This window comes from Lactuca serriola, chromosome 9, assembly GCF_051521515.1.
Source record: "Lactuca serriola cultivar US96UC23 chromosome 9, Lser_US96UC23_V15, whole genome shotgun sequence".
NCBI classification, from domain to species: domain Eukaryota; kingdom Viridiplantae; phylum Streptophyta; class Magnoliopsida; order Asterales; family Asteraceae; genus Lactuca; species Lactuca serriola.
In genome coordinates this window covers 144990370-145011975 of record NC_136416.1, presented here as the reverse complement: position 1 = coordinate 145011975, position 21606 = coordinate 144990370, and the positions used below count along the sequence as shown (strand labels likewise).

General features: G+C 36.7%; 1 protein-coding gene across 1 annotated transcript; it reads left to right on the top strand.

The window, feature by feature from the left end:
- The first annotated feature begins 1440 nt into the window (after window positions 1–1440).
- On the top strand, window positions 1441–5664 carry LOC145076704 (glutathione S-transferase zeta class-like). Its single transcript, XM_079022512.1, has 10 exons — window positions 1441–1637; window positions 1715–1811; window positions 1912–1968; window positions 4105–4190; window positions 4322–4393; window positions 4495–4548; window positions 4642–4717; window positions 4866–4927; window positions 5166–5225; window positions 5378–5664. The coding sequence occupies exons 1-10, from the start codon at window positions 1635–1637 to the stop codon at window positions 5477–5479; spliced, it is 669 nt and encodes a 222-aa protein (XP_078878638.1). The 5' UTR covers window positions 1441–1634; the 3' UTR covers window positions 5480–5664.
- Window positions 5665–21606: the final 15942 nt, after the last annotated feature.

The following is a 21606-nucleotide window of genomic DNA, read 5'->3' as shown; positions in this document are numbered from 1 at the left end:
ATCTCTCTCTCTCTCTCTCTCTCTCTCATCGTCTTCTTCATTCTATCTTTTTCCTCTGACTCAAACCACAAACACCGTTCACATATAGATACACACTAAAATTTAAAAAAGAACACATAACTGTGGATCGATACATATAAATCAAACTCATACTCTCTAAAATAAAATAAAAATAACAAACAATCGATCAGAAGTTTAAAAATTTAGAACCACAAACTTTGTTAACCCTTTTCTTCTCTTATATCATTTGCGTGTTTGCTTTCCCTCCTTCCATCTCATGAATCACAGTTAAACCTTTTCCTATCTAAGATCGATCATATCTCTCAAGGATCCTCGTATTTCCTTTAATTAAGGTGCATATGTGTAAATTATAGCCAGAATGTGTTGGTGGTTCCAATTCACGTCAAAAATCAGAAATCAAACAAGCACTCGTTCATGATGAAATCAAAGACATATCCATACCTAATTAAATCAATGGAGGAAATCGCCTAGCCTTGTTCTCCACCACGACACACTAGAAAACCGCAAATGGGAGCACTCGATTAAATTCCCCCCGGAATCTAGGACCAATGGAGTTCACCGAATCTAGGGTTTGTTCGTCACCAGAGCTAGGGTTTTCTAGAGTTCGTTTAGGCGGCGGCAGCTCGGCTATCTCCGACGAGGACATCCATCGGGGTTCATATAATCCTAATGGAGACGACGATGAAGTTGGTGGCCTAATCTCTATTTGTGAAGGGGACCAATATCAGAGGAGAGGGAAGATCTGACCGTCTCCGTAGATCCAATAGGCGATTTCTTCTTGAAGCAGTATGTGCAACTGATGGCTGAATGCAGAGGTTTCTTGAATAAATGGTGGCCAAAGGAGGAAGCAAATTGTGGGAGGAGGCGACTATTTGTTAGAGGCAAAGGGATGTTTTTTGAAACTTTACGGAGAGAGAGAGAGAGAGAGAGAGAGAGAGAAATTTTATTTTTGTATTATTTTTAATTGTTTTTAATTAATGTAATAAAAGAAAAATAAAAAATAAAATAATAAGGGGCAAATTCGTCATTATAAAAAGTTTCAAAATTTTTGGACCAAACTTACAACAAAATGAAAAATTTGGACCTCTGATGCTAGTCCAAACATTTTTGGACCAAAGTGGCAATTTTGAACTAAACATAAGGACCATTTGTGCAGTTTAGTCAAGACCAAAATATAAGAATATTCATTGAGAATTCATCAAATGGTCTTTGGTCTATGTGTAAGGAATCATGGTTCAAGTCTCCTTAAAAAAATAGTGTTTATGAACATGTTAGTTTTTCTGTTAAAAAAAATAATAACAATAATTTATGGAGAATTCACTTTGAAAAAAAGGACTAAGTTTTCTATAATTCCACGGCAGTGATAAAAAATCATACCTGTCTTTACCTAATCCATATACAAAAATACGAAATCCAGTCAAAGTATCAACTTTCTAGAAACATGATTTTGACTTTGCTGCCATTTACAAAACACGTTGACGAAACGTCGAACCTCCGCTGCAATTCTCCCTTGTCCAAAATCTGCGTTCTTCGATCGTCGTCTTCTAGGGTTCCTGAATCTTCCTCCTTGATAGTGATAGAATTTGCCATCGGCGTTTACGCTTCTGTTGGAAATGGTGGGTGTTCGTCCCTCCCTCTTCCCCTTTCATTCTTTCCATCCAACAAACATATTAACATTTTGATTGATGCGTAGACTAGTAATGGTGAAGAGTCCCCAAAGAAGCTGCTACTCTATTCGTTTTTCATGAGCAGTTGCTCTTTCCGTGTTCGTATTGCCCTCAACTTAAAAGGTTTTGGTCGTTATTTCACTGATTATGTATCTTTGAATTTGGATATAATTTGAATTTCAGATAACTGATTTGATTATTTGTGATTGTGGGTTGCCTACAGGGCTTGATTATGAATACAAGGCCATTAATCTCTTCAAAAATGAGCAACACAGTCCTGGTAACAAACTTATTTCTTTCAATTTAAGACTCGTAATCTAAATAAGCATGTTAGACATAGTTTCATAATACATATCTTTTGTTATATATCTCTAATAATAAATATAATAAATTAAGTTAAGACATTGAAAATAATAAGAGTATAAAACAAAACTCAAAAAAACAAGGGACAAAACTGGAAACTATTATATAAGTGGAAGGGTTAATGTAAATGAAATTTAGAACGTCTTATTAACTCTTACCTGTCAATCAATTACTAAAGTTTTTATAGTAAATCAAACAAAATATTTTTATTTTTGAGAAAATGACTTAGGAGGGTAACTACCTCTTATCTGTGTTTATATATTGGCAACTTTTTTTTTGTACATAATAAAACAACTAACTTGTTTTAACTGTTTAAATTACACCAATATTACCGGCTAATACCTGTTTTAACCGGTAACTGAAAGGGAAAATGACTTAGGAGGGTAACTACCTTTAATCCGTGTTCACATATTGGCAACTTCTTATTTTTTGTATATAAGAAAGCAACTAACTTATTTTAACTGTGTAACATCCCAAAAATCATGACCAAAAATTTCGTTTTTAATTTAATACTAAAACCATAATTGTCAAACCATTAATTTAATACTCCGGCATCAGACCCCGCCTGACATCAAGCCCCGCTCGGTATACAGATCTGTCTCTCTTAGGCCCCGCCTGTCTCTGAGCCCCGCCTGCTAAACATATACAATCATATAACATACTAACACATAAAGAAACATACTCTACTGTATCTATGTCCTAAGAAACATACTCTGCTAATAATGAGATACGGAACATCGTCCGTACTCAGCTAGTGATGAGATACAGGACCTCGCCCACACTCACCTCTCTATCAGGCACATACAAGTATCACACATACAACAAGTATAATCTAACATGCAAACATTCCTCGGGCACCCGCCTGACATCAAACCTTGGTCTGGAATAACATACTAGCATACAATGCCTAGGGCTAACCCCTGAGTCTTCCTACTCATAGACTACATGGGCTGACATTGTGGCCTTAGACCCATTCACACAGTGAGGAGACTCACCTTGCACTGTTGAAGCCCTGGCTGGAACTAGCTGAGTACGGACGAAGTTCAGTATCTCACTATTAGCAGAGTATGTTTCTTAGGACATAGATACAGTAGAGTATGTTTCTTTATGTGTTAGCATGTTATATGATTGTATGTGTTTAGTGGGCGGGGCTCGGAGACAGGCGGGGCCTAAGAGAGACAGATATGTATATCGAGCAGGGCTCGATGCCAGGCAGGGCCTGATGCTGGGTGAGGCCCGATGCTGGAGTATTAAATTAATGGTTTGACAATTATGGTTTTAGTATTAAATTAAAAACGAAATTTTTGGTCATGATTTTTGGGATGTTACACTGTTAAAACAAGTTAGTTGCTTTCATGTACAAAAAATAAGAAGTTGCCAATATGTGAACACGAATAAGAGGTAGTTACCCTCCTAAGTCATTTTCCCTTTGAGTTACCGGTTAAAACATGTATTAGCCGGTAATATTGGTGTAATTTAAACAGTTAAAACAAGTTAGTTGATTTATTATGTACAAAAAAAAAGTTGCAAATATATGAACAGAGATAAGAGGTAGTTACCCTCCTAAGTCATTTTCCCTTTATTTTTTCATATGATAAAAAAAAAGAGATAGAGTAAATATCAATAATATTCATGCCATGTAGGCATATCCAAGTGTCAAGCATGGATTATCAAATTTTGACCTAGTTTATAAATTTTGGATTTAAAAAGGAAAACATGTATTGTGTATGCTCTTAAAAAAACTCTAGGTTTCTGAATTTTTTGCTAAATGTCGATTGGAAGGATATTTAAGAAGAATTTAAGGGCATGTTCGACAAAACTAGCTGTGTTAGCTTTCAGTTGTTAGTTGTTAGTCTGTACTTCCTTTCTTATCAATATATTTTACCTCGAAAAATCTACTTAATTATTTAGTGAAAGTGCTTTGTAATATCAATGACATTGCTATAACTATGTAGATTTTAAGCTATACTTTGCTTGTTGTAACATAAATATATGAAAATAGGATGCTATAATTAATAAATTAGTGAAAACGTTTTGCTATTTCTAAGTGTAGAGTTTTTAAAGATTAATCCTATTGGATACGTACCTGCTCTAGTGGATGGTGATATAGTGCTTGCTGATTCTCTTGCAATTATATTGGTTAGTAACTTCTGAATCTTATTTATGAAACCCGTTTTTACATATTTTCAAGATTTTCATTATTTCTTTTAGGAAGACCTTTTTTCTTTTTCTTTTTTATTTACTTCATGCTTATTCTTCCTATGATACAGTACCTCGAAGAGAAGTATCCTAATCACCCTTTGCTACCTCATGACCTTGCAAAAAAGGCAATAAATTATCAGGTAATAATTAATATCACTTGGTTTCTTATAATGTTATTAATTTTATTATTATTAAAGAGTGGGCTCGAGTTTTAATCAAAGATCTTATTTCATATATATAGGCTGCAAATATTGTTTCTTCGAGCATACAACCTCTTCTAAACGTGCCTGTTATGGTGAGTAAGAAACTATATTTTTTTTGTTGATTTATAAACATGTCACAAAAAATCGCTTCATTTGTTCTTGTGTTTCTTTCATTATCCAAACAGAACTTAATAGAAGAAAATGTTGGTCAAGAAGCAAAAATTTCATGGATCAAAAAGCAAGCTGGAAAAGGCTTCACAGGTAACTTTTTACTTGACTTTTCTTTCTCACAATTTGATCTTAAATTTAAAATTATGAAAATTTTGAAATTAAATATAGGATCGGTAGTAAAAATGACATTATTTATTCACACTATCAACGTTCTTCATTTTTATGTAAATACATGCAGCTTTGGAGAAATTACTAAAAGATCATGCTGGGAAGTATGCAACTGGAGATGAAATTTCCCTGGTAGTGTTTCTTATTATGGAAAAAAATCAAAATCAACAAAATATATTGTATTTATCATCATTATTTGTTAATATTTAGTTTTCCTAGATATCATGCAGAAAATCTAAACACAAAGTTGGATACATGTTTCTTCTTGAATTTCCTTTTTATAAGCATCTCACAGTTGCCTTACGTTATCATAAAAAATGTTTTGTTTTTGTTTTTGTTTTATTATTTAAAATTGTTGCAACTTATGCAGGCTGATGTTTTTCTGGCTCCACAAATCATTGGTTTATCACAACGATTCAACTTTGACATGGTAGGCTTAGTTCGCATACATCATTAATTTGGTTGAATTTTTTTTTCCAGTTTTGAATTAATAAATTCGAATATTTTTACATAATCACATAATTGAAAGCCGACATTTTAAATTATGTTTGTGATGCTTACAATCGTTATTTGTTGGTGAAGAGTGAGTTCCCTCTTCTCTCCAGATTGAATGAAGCATACAAGCATGTAGCAGCTATCCAAGATGCCATGCCTGAAAAGCAGCCAGATTTCCCGATTAATTGAGGGAATTAGTTAAATTAGTTAAATGTATAATAAACAAAGCGAGTAAAATACATTTGATATTTCTTGTATTTCTCCCTTTTCATAAGTTCCGTGGATTTGCATGTGAATATTGGTATGATTTGGGAAACAAGGATATGATATGTTTGGAGATTATGATCTTTTTTATATAAGTAAGGGTTTACATATATGAACTTTGGTTTTAACTTTTCTTTTCCTAACTTGAAGGTGGTTTTTTCCTTATTTTTTGGGGATTTATTTGGCATTTTTTGTAGATTAGTGCTTTATTCATATTTCTTGTTTATACAAAATTATTTGACTTTTGGGTCGGTTGTGATTGATTGTGGGAATTTACAAGTTGTTCGTGTGATGGGCTAGTAATGCTAGAAAAATGAGGGTGATGAATCTTTTAAAAATTCAATATAAAATAGTAACAATAATAAAAACAACACTAAATTATGTCAATGGTCTCTGTTTACAAAAAGTCATTGTTCTACAAAAAGTTATAAGTTATGTTCCTAATATTTTTTTATAAGATGTTTATATGGTTGGTCTGTAGCCCATATAAAATAACTTGTATATTTTGATTTTTATATTAAATTACAATTTATTTTAAGGGAAATTAAGTATCAAACACATATAAACGAATATTTTAATGATAATAACCACTTTATAATTTTTTTTTTCAAAAATAATCACTTCCTCTAGAATATTGTATTCCGGAGTAGTTACGTTCATTCCAGAGTTGGGGGTGGTTGGTAGGTATCGGGTCCAGAATTTGATAATCGTATATTCCGGACTGACAAAATGGATTCCAGACTAATTTTCCGAAATACGATATTCCAGAGTATTTATGTTCGTTCCGGAGTTGGTGGTGGTTGGTAGAATTTGAGGCCGAAATCTGACACTAGTACTTTCCAGACTAAAAAATGTATTCCAGAATATACTCTGGAATGTACGGCTATTTCAGAGTGGTTAAAATAGGGTATTGTGTTCTTTGTTCATCCACGAGCTACATGCAGTATATTTGTGTCTTTGTTTCCCAATTCGTCCACAAACAATGTTCTTTTCTAGTTTTCGTAATCTAAAAGAATGAGTATATATACGAATTTTTTTCGAGTGTCAGTTTTCTAGTGGAGGGCAATTGCAGCGTAATATGTTGAATATTGCTCCAGACTACACATGCTTTGGTGTAGATACAAGCAATGATATCAACTTCGTTTGATTAATCATGTTGGTTGCTTCTATGTAACATCCCAAAAATCACGATAATTTTTTTTTCAATTAAAGTAAAATCATTGTTTCAATCAAAACCCAAGTCATAGAAACCAAGTATCAGATACGATTATCCCAAAATCATAGTATCATAAAATCTCCAAAACATAACACTGAAGGATGTGTACGATCACGCATTCGTCTTGTCCCGATCATCTGAGGTACCTGAAATATAACACTTAAACCATAAGCCAAAGCTTAGTGGGTTCCTCCAAAATGCCACACACGAAACATAAACAAACTGGTACACTAGACCCACAGCCTATGTTTGGAATACCCTACAAGGCCCTCAACATAAGTCTGGATCGCCCCCGAGTCCACAACATGAGTCTGAAATGCCTTTCCCGACCCTCAGTCCATGTCTAGAATTCTCCCGAGCCCTTAGCATAAGTCTGGTGTACCCCTACAGGTCCTCAACGCATGTCTAGAATGCTCCTGATTTCTTGGCCTTCAACACAAAGTAGAACTACCTCAACCCAAACCGTTACAATGTGTCGACATAAGCACATAAATAAATATTCATCAAATAGCAAATAATCATGCAGATCTAACCGACCACTACAACATAGCAACATCTTAACTAGGATACATAACCTAGTGGGCCATCATTGGTGCCTTCGACCCACGAGTATAGTGAGGAAAACTCACCTTACAGTCTGAAAATAGATGAACAAATCACTGCTACAGATGTTGTCTCTACCGGTCACCAATACAATAAACATGTACCTAATCTCAACTACTATTCAAACTACCCAAAATACCCCCAATTCAAACTTGGTCAAATTCTTGGTCAAAGTCAAGGAGCACTTGAAGTTGACATGGAGCACTTGCTGCTGAACATGAAGCACTTGCAGTTGAACATGGAGCACTTGAAGTACACATGGATCACTTGATGAACATGAAGCACTTGTTCAAAGTAAGTTGGACCATCATGATCTCAGATGACATATCTAGATCATATGTGGAGCATCAAGATATTAGTGGATCATCTGGAATATTGATGGCTCATCAGAAACATTGTTGGCTCATCTACAACTCTATGGCTCAACAAGACATTGATGGCTCAACATGAATACTTGGTGGCTCAACTCAAGTTAATGGATCAACATGATTACGTTGATGGCTCAACAAGATTGCATATGGCACATCATGGTACGTCCAAATACTCAATGGCACATACAATTTTTTCCATGATCCATCTTGAACACGTAGTTGTACATCTTCAAGTTCAAGATACATTCCAACATTTAAGAAACAACTCAACTTGATAAATGACACTTCTGGAAGTTGATAACATCTTAGAAGAATATGGAGCAATATGATGCTCTTGTTGCTCATCAAATTTTCAATGTTAATCAAGAAGGCTCAAGAAATATGAAGACTCATAACTTGGATGGAACCCTAACAGATTACTAACGGAATTGGAATATTCTATCCATTCTCCGTTAAGTAGGGCAAAGGTGTCAACTGATGACTAAGTCATGATGACGTGTCAACACCTGATTGGTCAACCCATATCATGGGCTTTTCCAAAGCTTATAAATAGGCCCCTGTGGATCCATTATAAAGTTGCTCTTCTTGATTCATTTCTGCTCATTTTGCACAATTGCGGTTTAGACTAGTTTTTAGAGAGCCATGTGAGGGTTTTAGTGTGTTTTACATTCAAACACTCGTAACTAAATTCTGATGAATATGAGACACTTTTGAATTATTGATCTTGAACATACAAAAACGTTTTTATCAATAACTTGGTTGAGTCATAACTCTTTATTTTCCACATTACTTGCCACTTGACGATTCTGAAACTCTATTTCAGTATTTTCAACACTTGGACTCTTCAAGTCTAAGGTCTACCAATTTTATCATCACTTTTTCAGTTGGTATCAAAGCAACTAAAATTTCTCATCTTTTCACTTGTAGCATATTGGAGAAGAAGGAGCTTATTAGAGAGGTGTTGGTTGCATTTCACCTTGATCTTTCTTTTGTTGGTGTAAATTTTGAATCTTGATGATGCATTTGTTAGATCTAGCTAATTTTGGGTGTTATGAGCTTTTGGTCACTTTAATTGCATAAATTTTAGCTCTTGAAAGTTTTTGACCTTATTTTAGATAAAGTTGGAAACTTTATCCATCTAAACAACATATTGATTTAGATCTGATGGTTGGGGACATGGACTTAATGGATTAAGTTGAAAAAGATGCACTTTGGTCACTTTAAGATTGAAAGACTAGATCTTGTTTTTTGGGACCATTCTAATGGATAAAGTTGGAAACTTTATCCATTATGAAGCTATTAGGAACCATAAAAATGTGATCATAGTCCTTCTATCCCTTCCATGCAAGAGTTATGATGTCTTAATGGATTAATAAGTTAGGGTTTTGGCTTTTGGATCTTTTCTAACCATCGAAAGTCATAAAGGTGGAAACTTTACGACTTAAGTCGATGTTTTGAGTCTAGATTTGAGCTCTGGACATAAGGTATTAAGTGATAACGTACTTAATGGAGAAATAATATCAGGTCGTGTACGCTGGGTGTACGAGGAGTACATTGGGCGTACGCAGCTTCTATGGACTTTGACTTTGTTGACTTTTGATGAAGTTTGACTTTAGGTCAAACTTGAGGGTTTTGGACTGTTAATTATGGTTTTACTTGGTTTTAGTGATTAGCAGATTCATAGGAGCACACAGTGCAGAAAGGGAAATGTGTCTCGGTTTTTCGGGTTTCTTCATTTCAGGCGAGTTTTGCCTCATTGTACTCGTGGGTCGAAGGCACCAATGTCGGTCCACTAGTTTTGGTTATCTTTTCGTAGAAGGATTCCATAAGGACTGTATATAGTCATATAGGATAGACCGAGGACTCTTAATCTAGGTTTTCTTGCCTATTCCTTGTTTGGTTAGGGCTCTAGAGCAGGATCACTTGTCCGAGTGTCTATCTCACCTCTGAGTATATACGGTTATGTATTCCTTGGATTGTTGGTATTTAGTATGTTGATATGTTGTAGTGATATGTTAGATCTGTATCTAGGTATATAGTATGTTGTTATGTTGTTGTGATATGTTAGATTTGTATCTTGGTACATAGGATGTTGCTATGCGGTAGTTACCTGTAGATTTGTATGTCTACATATACTTGCTAGTTATCATCTAGTGGAGTGCCCTAGGGACTGTATGTAGTCATATAGGATAACCTAAGAACTATTGATCTAGGATTTCTGGCATGTTCCTTGTTTGGTTATGGCTCTAGAGTAAGATCATTTATTCAGGTGGCTATCTTACCTCTGGTTACTTATGGTTATGCATTTCATGGAGGTTAGATGTTAGCGAGATAGTGTATTGTGAGAGGACTAGTAGACAGTAGTGAGTTGTATGATTGATGTTTGCATGTATTATGTGCCTACTTAATCCTTAACTGTTTATATGTCAATATATGGTGGTAGTGGGTTGAGGCGGTCCTTCTTTGTGTTGTAGGCCAAGATACCCGATGCAGACCAACTGTAAGTCGTAGGCATGGAGGCTCGGGAAGAGTGGTTGGGTTGATGCGGTAGGCCAATAAACCCTGGGTATTCCAGCCCGATGGTTGATTGGACCTGTTACATGTTGGCATTCCAGTCTGCGGACTAAATGGGCTTGGGCATTCCAATCTGATGACTATAGGCCGTTATGCATGCTTGTATGTTTATTGTATGGGTTATTTTGGGGGAAAATCACTAAGCTTTATGCTTACCCAGTTGTTTATTGTTTCAGGTATCATTGGTCGTCATGGGAAGGCGAATGTGTGATTGTACACATTCATCAGCAACAATGAAGATTCTATGCTTTAATATTACCCTGATTTTCAATAAATGTATTTTGAATAAACGGTTTCCTTTATAATGGATTTATAATTGGGAATCTTTACTTTAATAAAATAAAAAAATTGGTTGTGAAAGTGGGACGTTTTATTATTGATGAAGTAAGTTATTGAACACATGCATAACGTCAATAACTTTCATTGAACATGAAGGCAACACAAATAGAAATAAACATTATCTGAACTGCATCGAAGATTAAGTATAGTGGAAATAATCCCCAAACTGCAAGCCAGTAATAAGGCAGAAAGCTTTCATGTCAAAGCAAACCCAATAGTCGTGTACCGCAAATAGAAGCACCTTTATTTTAACTCGAGGATAAGCAGTATGTTCCTTGCACATAAGATAATAATATAGTAAAGGGAAATATTCGACACCCATCATCATGTTAACATAAGAACCAGAACAAGATGCCTTAAACATCGTCTTACGTTGTGGTGTGTGTTGTAAACTAGCCATGATTTCCCGACCGAGTTTAGGCCTGCAGATTGTAGTCACAACCGTTTTGTATGTTCTGTCATGCTACAATAAAAAGAATTGTAGGGTCAAAAGTAGATAATGAGAGTCGAAATTTATATCTTTCGTAAGTTTCTGTGAGTATCGAGAGCTTAGTACTTTCGATATGTTATCTATTTACAAGGCATTATAATTTTGATACATCATGTATAGTCCTTGTATTTTTTGTACGTCTGTTGTACCCTATAAATAGGGTAAGTACTTAGGTCATAGTATTGGTTTTTGGAACATTCTCCTATCACATTTTGTACTCTAATTGAGATAAGCATATTATATTTAGATTTGTGTGTCTTTTATTGTTTTTTCATAATAAATTGATTGAATCATCATTTCTAACATATTTCAAGAATTATAATTAGGCATTTTTTCATGCTCCTAACTTAAGTATATGTTCTAGAGGCCATTCCGGAACATATTTTCGGATCAACTTTGGGTATCAACATATATGTTTTGGATGAAATTCTCGGATGACATTCTGAAAGAGAATTTTTGGTCAACATTTTGGATCAACATTATGGAATACCATTCCAGATTAGTTCTATGCATTTCAGACGTGTTCTACATCTTCTGAACATGATCTTCATGAAGTCATTCTAGACTTTTTATAAGTAGGATATTTTTAAGATTTGTTGATCTAGTGCACACATATACCCAAATATAATCCTACAATAACCTAAAAACCACTAAAAATCGAAGGAAAACAAATAATACTTATGTAATCGCATCAAATCACACAAAATAAACAAAAATATCTACTTTTTAACACAAAATATAAATAAAGACATATAATTATAAAGATAATGGAAACATACACATAAAAATGAGTCACGTCTTTGCTAGAAGAATACATTCTTTTTGTTGGATTGGTGTCTGAAATGTTATCCGAAATGAAGTCTGAAATGAGTGAGTTCGAAATAAAGTCTGAAATGGGTTCGAAATGTTATTTATAAGTAGTGGCAAATCTAGAATAGAATTGCACGTGGTTCCTAATTAAGTGCAGACGGAAAAACCAAAGAGTCAACGTTATATATGACATATCGGGTCGGGTCGAATAAAAAAACGACTGGTTTGTAAAAACTCGAGTTCAACCGGACCTATAGAATAGCTAAAAACTACCCCAAAACTTGATTTTTGCAACAAAAAAACAACTACTTTGCACGACTGAGTCTCTTTCCTTTTTAAAAACTTCATTTGCAACAACCATTTTGTACGGCCAACAATATGAGAGGAGTTGTGTTGTTTTTTAAATTTCCTAATAACATTTCATAATTTATTTTTATAACATCAAACAACTTCAACTATCTCTTTATCTCCGATGTGTGATAGGTTTTGAAAGTATTAACCATTTGCTTTGAAATTTAAATATAAATACGTCGTTATTTTTTTTATTTATTTGTTTTTCTTATTTTGTCAAATAGTATAAAGTAGTTCCTATTTTTTTTTAAAGGTAGTCCTTATTTTTTTACTATAAAAATACTATATAATATTAAAAAATTAGGTGGGTCCTAGGACCCACCTTGCTTGTAAGTGACTACGTGTAGCACCTGGTTCCTGGTACGTAAAATTTATCTTAGTGTTTTTCATTTTTAGCCTTGGACTCGGCGAGTTGCAGGTCTGACTCGCCGAGTAGAGACGAGATCCGGAAGACGTTTAAGTTGGCGACTCAGCGAGTCCATATTCTGGACTCGACGAGTCCCCGCTGTCTGATGAAACCCTAAATTTCAAGGGTTTGCACCCTATATAAAACCCTCTTATCTACCCCCAAGCTCGCCCCTTTCACCCTCAGAGCTCTATACTTTGTTCAAGCCTTATTTCTTGTGTGTTTGAAGCATTTTGGTGTGTTTTCTTGAAGATTTGGAGAGGGAAAGAGAGTAGATCAAGAAGAAGAGGAGGAGGCCAAGCATCTTTGTGTTATCTCAGTGATTTCCTTGAGGTATAACTCGTTTTCCCTCTGTTTTCATGCTTATAATCCCTTTTAGCTCCATGGAAGTCTTTCTTGAGTTTTTCTCCAAGCTTGATTATGCCTTATGGCTTGTAATAAGTTGTTAGCCTCTAGATCTAGGCATGATTGAGCTCCAAGAGCTTGGATCTACTGCCTTTATGGAGCCATATTGCATGAAAGCCCTAGATCTACTCTTTTGGTGCATTTTGAGCCCTAAAACCCTCATGGGTGTTTATTTACACGTAAAGTTGGAAACTTTACGTGTTAATCAGGCCCTAGAAACTCAGATCTATGAATGGCATGAGCTTGATTCAAGTAGAATCGCATGTATAGTATTTGCATGTGGCCGACTCGGCGAGTCGAGACGCGAGTCCCCTAGCTTTCCCCTTTCGTGTGTAACGACCGAAAAATTCCAACCAATTTAAACTTTTCAAATACAACCCGATTTCATTAAATTATTACAAAAAGGTTTTCAATATAATTAAATTAAAGTATTCCCATAATCACATCACAACATGAACATGAGGAGCGGTACGATCACGCCTTCGCCTTGCCACGGTCTCCTGAAGAACCTGAAAAACATAAGACCACAACTGTAAGCCCGAAAGCTTAGTGAGATATCCCCAAAATACCAACCACATATACCATACACACATATCATGCCATATCATAACCGATCACAGAACAGCCATGCACTTCGGGTCTGCTGTGTGACTGGTCCGCCGCACCGGCCAACAGCCACCTGGTCCACCCTCCGAGTCTAGCCATATACATCAGTCTGCAGTGTGATTGGTCTGCCCGCACCGGGCCTTCAATCCACCTGGTCCACTCTATGAGTCTACAGCATGATTGGTCCGCCCACACCGGGCCTTCAGTCGGCCTGGTCCACTCTCCGAGCCTCGGCACATCTGGTCCGCCCTCTTGGGGCCTACAGCCTATCTGGACCGCTCGCTGGGCCTTCGGGACAACTGGTCCGCCCTGGGTATCTTGGCCTATAGCACAAAGCAGGACCCGCCTCAACCCAACTCCAGTACAAACAACCATGTGCACATAAACATACAATCATATAAAATTCACAGTCAACAAACCGATCAAACAGATCACATAACATATCATCATCCTAACCAGGATACCGACCTAACCGGTCACTAGCATAGCATCACCCTACATCTCAGGATACCGACCTTAACCAGGTCTCTAACATATACCATCCTAGTTACCAGGATGCAACATATCAAAGCAATATCATAACAACAAATACCCGGATCTCAATCCGATAAAGGGCCGGCCTTGGTGCCTTAGACCCTGTTGATATAGTGAGGATAAGTCACCTCGAAATTTCCGACTGAACAGATAAACCCAAGCTACTCCAACCACTGATACGATCTCCAACACTGGCCAACACCAAGACACTGAACTCAAAACAATATTCAAAGAATTACCAAAATGCCCCTGGAAAATAACTGGTCAACCCTTGGCCGAAGCCAACCCCTGACTGACTCTACTCGCCGAGTCATCCCAATGACTCGCCGAGTCCACATACACATAATCTCCCCCACTCGCGACTTAACTCGCCGAGTCACCCCAAGACTCGTCGAGTCCAGCAACTCTGAGTCCTTTCTCACTCGACTCACCGAGTCATCCCTTGACTCACCGAGTCACAGCTCAACCAGAAGAAACTTGGACCTCACGACCAGACTCGCCGAGTCCAAGAACAGACTCGCCGAGTCTAAGGCTATCTTCAACCTACTCGCCGAGTTGTTCTTCCAACTCGTCGAGTTCCAGACCATCTTCAAACAACTCGCCGAGTACACCTTTGTGACTCGCCGAGTGCCTCTAGATCTCATCCCAAACAGAACCTTCCAGGCCATGCAATTGATCCAAAACGTAGATCTAGCCTCCTACAACCCATCCATCACGTAAAGTGGCAAACTTTACGTGAATCTAAAGAGATCAAGGCATTTCACACTTTAGGGCTAGGGTTTGGGACATGATGGCTTCACTAATCACTCAAGAACAGGGACTTTAATGCACTTTAGACCTCCTCCACTCCAGATCTGAGGTATCAACCTCAGATCTACTCTTCAAACTCAAGATACCCCAAGCTAAACCTCCCATACATTCTAAGAATAATGAATCTAGAAGAATAACAGCCCAAGAACGCGATAATACCTCAAAAGGAAGCCCCAACAGCAATGAAATCCGAATCTAAGCAAAGCACCTTGCTCCAAGCCTCCTAACTCTCCAAAATCTTCCTCCAATTCTCTTCTCAAAGGCTTAATTGCACTCAAAACCTTCACAATCACGTTTCTAGGGTTTTCTGGACTTCAAAGGAAGGTAAGGAGGCTGGGGAGAGGATATAATGTCCTTTATATAGGGCTCATCCTCCGAAATTAGGGTTTTCTCCACTCAGCGCCAACTCGCCGAGTCCAGCCGCCGACTCGCCGAGTCGGCCACTTAACACGCGACCAAAATCGCGACCCTACTCGCCGAGTCCACTCGTGGACTCGCCGAGTTCCCCTTTGCAATTTACTTTTTTAGCCCTTCAACTTCACTCTTGATATTCCGGGATGTTACATCGTGTTTGCGGGGTGGAGTAGTGAGTCATGGGGTGTGACTCAATGGGTCGGAAGCCAGACTCACTCATGAAGTAACTCGGCGAGTCAATGCCATGACTCGGCGAGTACAAGGCAATATTCTTGCCTCAAGAACAACTCGGCGGGTTGTTCATACAACTCGGCGAGTCACAGCATAGAGTGTTCTTTGGATGAAGATGAACTCGGCGAGTTGTTCATACAACTCGGCGAGTGGGATGAAGGACTATTGGCCTTTGGTTTAGAAGGAAAAATCGTCGAGTCAGCGCCTAACTCGACAAGTAGAGACGGATTTATGGTCAGACTAAGGGACAGGGACTCGGCGAGTTGGCAAGCCAACTCGGAGAGTCAGGTCAACTGGCAGTTGACTTTGACTTTGACTCTTGACTGGTTAGGGGTAAATGGTCATTTTATCCTGAGGTCGGTTAGCAGTATTTGACTAAGTGTTTTGTGGGAATTATTAGCTGGAGGATTTCTAGAGCGGCAGCAGCAGAAGACAGTTAGTCCCCACACCGATCAGCAGCTACTTTGAGGTGAGTTACCTTCCAGTAGCGGTGGGTCTACGGCCACAATGCTGGCCCACCAGTAGGAGTTGTATGTTAGATGATTGTCTTTGTGATAACATTTAGGTTTGCTACTACCTGATATGTTATACGCTGGCATGATATGTATATGTGATAGTAGTAGAGTTCGGTTGTTAGGACCGAAGGGTAGGTCAGACATCCTAGATATGTCTGGCAGTATGTGATAATACGTTTATATGCTGGCATGATATGTTATTTGCGATAGTGGTAGTAGGGGGAATAGTCCCCAAGTTTTGGTCGTTAGGACCGAAGGGTAGATCGGACACCCCAGATATGTCTGATAATATGTTATGTTATGATATATGTGATAGTAGCAGTAGGGGTGAAATAGTCCCCGAGGATCGGTTGTAGGACCGATGGGTAGTCAGCACCCCAGAACGGCTTGACACGGGTAGGTCGGCACCCCAGAATGGCCGTACCAGGTAGGTCGGGCACCCCAGAATTGCCGGCAGTATGCATGATATGTGAATGTATGGTATGTGGTATGTTGGGGGAACTCACTAAGCTTCGTGCTTACAGTTTTCAGTTTTAGTTTCAGGTACCTCTTTTTCGAAGGGGAAGGAGCTGACACGGTAGCGGTACATCACACACATGCTTTATATTCCACATTATGATATCACCTGGGGATTTGTACTCTGACATTTTTATGTTTTATGAAAATGTTTTCCAGTCATACAATATCTTTTGTGAAATGATATGATCGTTGAACGTTTTATTTCTAATGTTTGCTAAGTACATGTTTAAAAAAAATTGAAATTTTTGGCTCGTATTTTTGGGATGTTACAAGTGTTGGATTAGTGTCTAAGTCCATAACTATTTTGGTATGTACTTGACCCGATGGTGCATGGTCCTTTTGGGTTGCCTTCACCAAAGCAACTTGATAGGATGAATTATGGAGAGAAAGGATTAAATATGATTTATTAATATATTATGGGAATAATATATTAAAGGAGAAATCATATTGTTTAATTAATATTAGTCAAGAATTAATTAGTAATTAGTTTTGTGACTAAAAGAGATTAATTAAACTTAAGGGACTGGAATTGTAATTATAAGATAATTGCAATTTGGGCCATGGATTGTCTTAAATCAAGAGGTGGATGAATTCTTATGGGAAGCCCATAAGGAAATCGTCCAAGGGCTTGATTAAAGGAGTCGATGGGTTGCTTAGGGCTTAAGCAACCAAATTAGGGTTTCCTTGTTAGATAACCCTAATAGCCTCACTATATATAGAACCCTTAAGGCTCAAAAACGTGGGGAACTTCTTTTCTAGGGTTAGAACACGTTTTAGGCAGCCTCCATCCTCTCTCCTCTTCATCCTCTTGCTTATGGTGTTTGTGAGCCATTAGAGGAGTGACACTTGTGACTCTAAGCCTTCCAAAGTCAATTCAAGGAGGAATTGGGATTGTTATTGCTATATAACAATCAAGGTAACATTATAAACCTATTCTAATATCTAATATGATTACGTGTATGCTAGAATTAGGGTTTATAGTCTTGGACAACATGCATGTACAATAGAGAAACCTAGATCCAAGCATTAGGGTTTGTATGAGCACATAGGATGTCTTATGACCAAAACCCATCAGTGTTATTAGAGCCTAGACTGGTTTCAATTGTATTGATGCATTACATGTTCAAAAAAATTCGATTTTGATGTTCTGGAGGCTGGACTCACCGAGTCCATGCAGACTCGACGAGTCAACTCGTCAGATGGGGATATCTTCGCGATTTCTTGCTGTTTTTGCTTATGGATAGTTACCTTATCATATTAGATCAATATAAATCCGATTTTATGATATATTTGACTATATTCTTGATCTAATTGAAGATATTTATCAATTAATAAGATAATTGTTTCCTTATGTGATAATTGTTTAATTATTTTAACTAAATTGATAAATTGTTTTGCAAGAAATCATTAAATAAATCAACTATGGATAATTATGTGATTAATTGTTAATTTAGATTATTTGTTATTTGATCATTGTTGTTATGAAAAGTTTCATATTTTCCCCTTAGGTTTTATAGTTTAAATTTGAACTCAAAAGTTTTGTTGTTTTGAAATTTAAATAGTTAAAACCCTAATGTTTTAGAAAAAGGTTTCAAAACTTGCCCTCAAGTTTTGGAATTTAAATTTTGATTAAATGGTTTAATTTTGATGTATATTTAAATTCTAAACCCTAATGTGTTGAAATGTTTCAAAACTTGCCCTCAAGTTTTGGAATTTAAAAGTTGATTAAAAGTTTAATTAGGAATGTTAAATTCTGAAACTCTAGTATAGTTTTGAAAAAGTTCAAATCACACCCTTATGGTTTTATTAATTAATTAAGGTGTATAATTAAAAGAGGTTTAATAAATCCATAAAAGTTAAGGTTTACAATTTAATTGAATTAAAAGTATAATTGTTAAATTACACCACCTAATATTTTAAAAGTGTAAAATACACCCTATACTATATATAACATTAAAAGTCTAACATTATATATATGTATGAGTAAAAGTCAGTTTTACCATTAGTAGGCCTCATTCACAAATCTGGTCTATAAGGGGTGTTTAAGGAAATTGCCTATAAAATGGCGATTGAATGGGTATCCACTCTTACCCACCGCACTCTTGACTAGTGGAGAGTCGTTAGCCGAACGGGTAGGATAGGACAAAACCTTCCATTATAAGTATAATGAATTACTAAAGTAGCTAAATGTTTTTCAAATTCCCAATCTTAGTTACTTAGGCAAAGTGAATTGATGCAATTCCATGAAATTACACTTTGTACCCTTGCGAAGACGTTAGTGTAGCGTGTGTGGTTTACCAGCACACTAAATGGTTCTAAGCAAAAGTAGCAAAGGGTGACTCAATGTTTGTCATAGTTCGGTGGAGCGTGTGTGGTTTACCGGCACATCGAATAGGTGAGTGTAACATGTGAGGGCACCATGTAAGTTTGCATGGTTATTCACACCCGCTTTGTGATCCTCGGCATCCCAGTCACAAACAAGAGGGGAATATCGAGATTTAAACATGCCATTGAAAGTTCAATGAATCTCAAAGGATCTAGGAGTTTTCATAGATTTAAAACTTAAATTTCTTTTTCGTTTTTCGTGGTGGAAATTAGTGAATTGTCATTCACTTACCTTCAAATATTCTGCAATTAGGGTTACGGCATCCCTCTCCCGAGTTGTAGAATATTGTGATGGGTCCTAGCCTTAGTATCTCATTTGGGTGATTTACTAAGGACTCAATCTATCAACTAACTTGAATTTGTTTTCTCCCGTTTTGTAGATGTCAAAGTTCGACAACTATGGTCTTCCCGAATCCCATGGAACAAGCTTTCCACATGAAGATGATATTCCACGACTCGATCAAGGAACAAGAAATCATGCTTCACTTCCTCCACCTCCTCCAATTATTCTCCCTAACCCACAAGTTCAAAGGCTTGAAAAGTTCAAGATCACTCAAGCCCTTTTGGCAAGTAAACATAAAGAAGGAGAGTTGGTGTGTGCACACGTCCTAGGGATGAAGTCACACATTGATAGGTTTAGAATGTCGGGATCCGTTGTCTGTGAGGAAATAGCTGTTGATTGGGTTCTTCAGTCACTTCCTAACTCATATAGTGAGTTCGTAAGAGAGTACTATATGATGAACCGTGACGTGACCCTTATAGATCTCACCTATATGCTTATTGTTGCTGAATCAGCAATGGTTTGGCGCAATAGAAAAGCAAAGTTGATTGATGAATCTGCCTTCAAGACCTCTATGGATATAGACAATGGCAACGAAAGACAAGCTATGATGGAAAAGTTTGATCATAAGAGAAAGGCAATGTCTGAAGTAGTTCCATGTGCTGTTCCAAAAGAGTCGATTTGCTTTTACTGCCAAGAGAAGGGGCATTGGAGACGAAGTTGCCCTATTTACCTAAGAGATCTAAGAGATGGGAGAGTCGAAACGTATGGCTCTGCTTTAGGTAAAACCCATTGACTAACTCTTTTAAGCTTCTATTCTAGATTCTTAATACATAATGTGATAAGATTACAATTGATGTTTTGTAGGATCGAAGAAAAGAATGGAAGCTTAAGGGAAGAAGTGAGCAGAATCTAACCATGAAGGAATGGATTTCGATCGCATTTCTCGAAGATTAGATTCTTGAGCTACTACTTAGGGTTATAATTAGTTTGCTAAGAAAGATGTATTAGCATAGTTTTTCAATGAATTGCATTGTAAGGACAAAATTTTTTCCGTAATAAAATAAATTTTGATTTTATATTATTTATTTATCCTTGCAATGGCGTATATGAAAAATTGATGTTTGGATGTTTCTATTATTAGCAATAATGGATTTGATTCTTAGTTATGGAAATGTCGAAAATTTACCAAATAAGGAGAGTTTCTCATTGCCCAAGTTTCAATTGGACAGAAATTTGGAATCATGCAACTTGGTTGCACGATGAATGAGAAATTTCATATTTGGAAATTAGACTAATTCATTGATAAAGTGTCAAGTGAAGGACTTGGAGATCGAATACACAAAGTTGCGTGTTGATCAAGTCCACCATAAGAGTAACAAAGATATTTGTCATGATTTACTAAAGGTTTAGTAAATATGATTATACTTACAAGATTAAGTGAAATTCTGAATTGATTGGAAAAGTTTAAATCAATAGCAGAACGAATAAGAAAAATCAAGTAGGCAAAAAGATAAAAGTTTCTCCATTCAAAGAAGAAGGGAGAGTATGTCACACCCCAAAACCAAGAACGGCGGAAACGTTCTAGGGCGGAGGACGTCATGTATAATATCAACAACAATGTAAAGTAGTAAACAAGCAACAACATCATCCATTGCATTAATAAAAAAAATTATTATACAATTGTGTTCTGTCAAATTTTGATAAACACTAAAGCATAAATCAAAATGAAAGATAAGTCTTGAACAAGCTCCATCTTCCTTTCTCCTTGCATCGGTACCTGTCTATGATGACCTGAGGATACAAGTAATTTTGAAAGCGAGTATCAGCTTTGAAGCTGGTGAGATCATAAGTATTTAGTGTCTTAATTTGTATGTAAGAATTTGTAAGTCTATGTATTGTAAGTATTTGAAAGTGTATATGAACTGTAAGTGTTTGAAAAACCCTAGAATCCCTATGATTCCTTCTAGTATATGAAGGTGTCTTCTACCAAGACCTAACTGTTCTGTATGTGTATCTCTTGTAAGAGTATGTATTTTCCAAAGTAAAACTATCATTATCCAAAAATATAGTTTGTACATTTATGTTTAAGTGAGGTTATCACTAAAAATATGTAATGGGGAAAATTAATGTAATACTAAAACGTAGCTCTAAAAGGACTACTACCGTACTAACTACCTTAAACCGGATTTT

Coding starts and splice junctions, on each gene's coding strand:
- LOC145076704 (XM_079022512.1), top strand. Junction 4,718..4,865: donor AGCTGGAAAAGGCTTCACAG/GTAACTTTTTAC, acceptor AAATACATGCAG/CTTTGGAGAAATTACTAAAA. Junction 5,226..5,377: donor AACGATTCAACTTTGACATG/GTAGGCTTAGTT, acceptor TTGTTGGTGAAG/AGTGAGTTCCCTCTTCTCTC.